Source organism: Anopheles aquasalis, chromosome 2 (assembly GCF_943734665.1).
Source record: "Anopheles aquasalis chromosome 2, idAnoAquaMG_Q_19, whole genome shotgun sequence".
NCBI classification, from domain to species: Eukaryota; Metazoa; Arthropoda; class Insecta; order Diptera; family Culicidae; genus Anopheles; species Anopheles aquasalis.
Window position 1 is genome coordinate 67,688,147 of NC_064877.1, and position 5,086 is coordinate 67,693,232.

Sequence of the window (5,086 nt, forward strand, 5' to 3'; positions counted from 1 at the left end):
CAGTCGTCGTTGGTATCGTTGGTGTTGTTGGCGTTTTTGTGTCACTAACTTCCGTTGGCATGGCAATATTCTGTTCCGGAACCTTGGGAGTGGCACAAAGCTGCTTTTTGGAGTTATTAGTCGAGGTGTAAAATGCGACCGTGCCTTCCTGTCCGAGCTTATCAGTAGATCGGTTCTTTTTCGGTACGAAATCGAACAATTTATCACGGAACTGGTCATTACTAGCACACGTGGTTAGCTGCTCCGAGATTTGCCAAGACCGCTTATCAAGAACACTCAGATTCCGTCCCACATCATGGTCCAGCCGATCCATACGATCGTTCAATCGATGAAGAGACCATAAGGGGTCGTCGAATATCTTCTCTTGTAACGATTGCATCCGAGCACGATCTTGACGATGCGCATGCAGTTCCAATCGCGTCTCCAAAAACATTCCTTCCATCGCTTCGAACTTTGCCACGAGGAACTTCAGCCCGTTTTCAAGCACATCATTCACCGACGGATTGACTTGTTCTTTGCTTTCACAGGGGCTTGGTTCACTTGCCCCAACGTAGAGAGCCACACTAAACACAATAAAACAGATTGTTAACTTCATTTCTGGAACACACTTTCGACCACACCGAGTCAACTGAAGGCAAAATCAGAATGATGTCCCTAAGATGTTTGGATCGAATATTTATAGCGAAACAGTAACTGCTTTCAGTCAAGCAGCGGAACGTTCTGGAACGAATGTGTTGAAGATTGTGGCTTCCGTTGTTGGCTTCCTTCAACTTCATCAGCGGTCACAGCTGCGCTGAGGTTATTTTCGCACATTTTGTTTGATAAACTGAAATGTGCACACTTACTGCACACGGAAACTGCAAGGCGACCGTTCCATGGGTGATAAACCATCATAGCTCTCCTACTCTTTAATCGCTTTGGTAAAAAAGGGAAAGGGAAAACATCAAAAAGTTGGGGGGATTCACGAAAGACGGATATGAGCATGATTAGTTAGCGGTCGGCCACAAATGCAAACAAGTTCACAAGCTAAAAGAACCAGCTATGATAACATCCATACCAAAGCTATTTTTATTCTCTCCGTTTGATAAGCTACGTACAATGGGCTAGAAGTGGCGTAGTTGATGACTGGAATGCTGCCGCTACCCCTGAATGCAACGGAAGCGAAGGTGTTTCAATTTGAAACCTTTTTTTTTTGTTGAAAAATTATCACTTAGGATTCGCAGGCCGCAGATGGACATCCACAAAATGGAAACTCAAACGAAGAAACACACAATATGATTTATTCAGGGATTTTATTTTATTTCCTTTCTCTTAGCACTTTTCACTTTTACATACACGATCCATCCCATCACGCACGCCCGCTGGTGCAAGTTAATCACTTACACAGCTGTCACAGAGATTAAAGTTCGTTTTACTATCCTTATACCTTATGCTTGCATTCACCTGAATGTAGCATAGCATAGCTGATCGTTATGTTACCTTTCCTCCTATCCACGAGCCATTGCTGTTCATCAGCGGCACGACACCACAGCACCCATCACTAGTTCAGTACCCCACCTCAATCGAACCAGGGGCCAGCGATGCGAGAGAATATCTTTATGACCTGTGAATGATGAAAGTGTTTCGTTTCTTATCCTTCATCCATACGCTGGATGTTACTGTATTGAATCACAAGAAATTGAATCCCCCCCGACTCCCCCGACGAACGGGATGAAATTGATTTAAAGTGGAAAATGTAGGAAATGTTGAGCCGTCGGTACTTATTGTTAATTGTAATTGGTTTTTCCATTGTTTGCACATATGTGTGGTGGTTTGGTTTTAATGTTTTTGATCCAACTCGAAGTTGAGGCTTGCACATGGGATAGTTTAGTTATTTTAGTGTTTATTTACACAGATTTGCCTTCGGTTACGGGAGCTACCTAGTTTGCATGGTTTGTGTGCTTGCAAAGATCCTTCTTCACACATTACACGCCTATCGGAGTCACGGTTAGGGGTTCGAGTTTGTAGTTTTGCAAATGCAATGTTGTTGATACGAGATCTAAAGAAATGAAGGAAAAAAAACCATTTAGAAATCCCCTCCCGATGGCGTCGCCAAACGCTCGTTAGAGAAAAGAACGTTATTCGTTCCGCTGCTCAACATATCAAGGCTCATTCGTTTCCAGCTTGTGTCTTTTGATTTTCCGCCAACACCGCTGATCGTTCGTTCGATCAATAATCCATCCACTCGTAATTGACATTCAACAGCGATCTCAACGGAACCAAACATGCATGTTGGTCGGGCCGTTTATATCTGCTGCTGCTGCTGCTCGCAGCACGATAGCAAATGCAGCCTTTCGTGCACGTTGAGCGACACATCTCGCCTCGTCACACAGCTGTGACTAGATGCTTGACATGGCATTCACGATCATTCAACACGATCAATTACTATCTACACAGGATACACACCAAAAACACATTCTAATGCTTCTACGATTCGATTCGTCCCGCTATAGAGAGAGAGAGAGAGAGAGAGTGAGAGTAAAGACGAGGCAGACAGACATAGGCAGAGGAAAGTGCAATGCATGGATGGCGTGCCGAGGATGCTGCGATACGATCGAGAGTATTCATCGCCAGGGGGGAGAACTACTGAAACAACGTGGTGCAAGATTTTACAATATATTACATCGGATTTGGTATCGGTTTATCTAAACGCTGCCTTGTAAAGCTCCCGTCCTAAAGTCACTACGCCTATCTATATGCGCGGCTAGCGGACTCCGTTTCGGTCACGCGTGCACGTGCGAAATCCTATTTTCATCGCGAAATCTCTACCCATCACACAGTACACAAAATCCACCGATATCCGGTGCTCAGTAACTTCTTAACTTACAAAAGAAAGGTACACGCACAAACACACAAACACACAGACTCACAGAGAGAACATTTTCTTTTTTTTTTTTCATTGTTTGTTGTCGTTATCTTTTAGCCTTCCTTTTGTTTTGTATCCATTATGCTACGTGTAAGGTATCATATATGTGTTTCTCATAAACGCTTTCACTGTTTTCCGTTCATAAGGCGCCAACGGCGCTGTTGACTTGTGCGAATCGGTTCCATTTTTATTTGTTGTCCACCAATTATACTCTCGTCCCCCTAGAAATAGTTACTATCATCCTTTCTCATCGAAAGCTATCCTCAAACATATCGTTTAACACTTAAAGTTTTCACGTTTGTAACTGGGTTTCGCAAAATTAAGGTACTGACTTTCGAGTGTACTACGAATTGATACGATTACGATGCTGGATCATAATGTGGTACGAGTGTAACATTAAGGGCACCAGTGATTCCGATGCTGCCCACTTTAGATTTGTGGATCGCCTTGTCTCTGCCGAGTTCGAATGATGTAGTGTCAACATTCCGGCTGTAAGGTTCATAGTCGGAATATAGACTACGATAATCAGGCTTTCCACAATGAAGTTACAGACGCAGAAGCAAAACACATTCATGACGACAAACAGACGAATTAACAAACCTTCGATCGATCTGAGCATGAGGTATGTACAGCAAGAGTAAGGATTTGGCACAGAGTTTTTAACCATGATTCGGTACAAAGCGTAAAAATGTGGGAACATTAAGTATCATGATTATGACGCAACCGCGGTCACATAGAGAGAAACGGAGAGGTTAAATAAAAGACATACGGGATCATAGAAAAGTATCGGATAGAGTTCGTATTGGTGTTCAAAATCAAAATGCTCAAGTTACTTATTAACATACTCGCTTATCTACCGGGTACAACCGGTTCTAAAACAGGTGAATCATCACTTTCGCAAAGCAGAAGGCTATCTGTATCTACATGCTTGACCATAGGATGATATTGATAGGAAGTAACAAAGAAAGGTGACGCATGTTAAGAGTTTACGCGATTAAGTCTTGGACAGAATAAGATCGATGCAATATGGACGATGGAATAGCAAATTTGACGAATCCGTTATGAATTAGGAAGCGGAACTATCCGAGTTAGTATCAGTCACCGTATATGCCATGGCGAAGATGTAAGTTTCAATGCTAAGCTTTCAAGAACAGAAGTCACCATGAATTTGCACTCTTTTTTAACTGGTCTGTTTTTATGAAAATGTTTTTGTTTTTAGGCAAAAGGGAAAGTCATAAATTGACTTGAAAAAGCCATAAATGTGTAGGGTTAAGCAAGTGATTAGCATTTGAATTGTTATCCATTATTAATCGTTTTCGTTCTGTTGTGAAAATTGAGCCAAGAGAATAATGTCGAACAGTCGGTATGAGATTGGTAGGCTGGAGTGATAGTCATACGAGAGCGAAGGAGGAAAAAGATAAAGAGAGAGTGTGTGTGAGAGAGAGAGATAGAGAGAGAGAGAGAGAGAGAGAGAGAGAGAGAGAGAGAGCACATGAACTATTAATTGAAACAGTTATTACTTGCAAAGGCTTGGCTTCATATCACAATACACGTCTTGCCATGTCGGCTAGCTAGTCGTCGCCATATACCCAAGATGATCGATTCTAAACGAAGAAAGTAGCGATCATCGATAGCATTGTACTTGGTCTACCCCCTTTATGATCGATCGAATGTAAGGAATCACACCACATCACACCATGCACACGCACACAAAACGCTTATCGTGCGTGGGTAGCACGTAACTGGTCTGGAATATGGTTAGTTAAATTTAACACTCGCTTGCATTAAATATATACTTGTATTTTCAAGGAGTTTGGTAGAGCTTTGTTTAAATAGAATCATGAATCGGTCCAATTTGTTAGGTAAGAACATAGATTTGCTCTCTATATTTGTACTCGTACGATTCCCTCGTCTCTCGGTGCTGGGAACCTCATGTGAATGTGTGTTGGATTCTGTGTATCAGGTGTTCGCTCTTCTTTCGCTCGAACACTGTTATCAGCAGTGTTTTAGTTGACCGGTGCAGACGAGTATCTGGGTTTCATGCAATGTTTTGTGTTTGCATAGTGCACCTGCCCTTGCTTAGAACATCGAAAAGCCAGAGTGCCATCATCGGCTTAACCGTCAAAACATTAACCCTCCTGCAAAACTCGAAGAACGCAAAAAAAACATGAAGATCAATGA

The 5,086-nt window shown here is 42.4% G+C and overlaps 1 protein-coding gene across 1 annotated transcript in view; it reads right to left on the bottom strand.

The window, feature by feature from the left end:
* LOC126576681 (angiopoietin-related protein 1-like) overlaps positions 1-595 on the bottom strand; it is a 1,221-nt gene extending 626 nt beyond the window's left edge. The window contains exon 1 of the mRNA XM_050237990.1: positions 1-595. This exon is cut by the window's left edge and continues 626 nt beyond it. Within this exon, the coding sequence (XP_050093947.1) occupies positions 1-595 (595 nt within the window).
* Between the last annotated feature and the right edge of the window lie 4,491 nt (positions 596-5,086).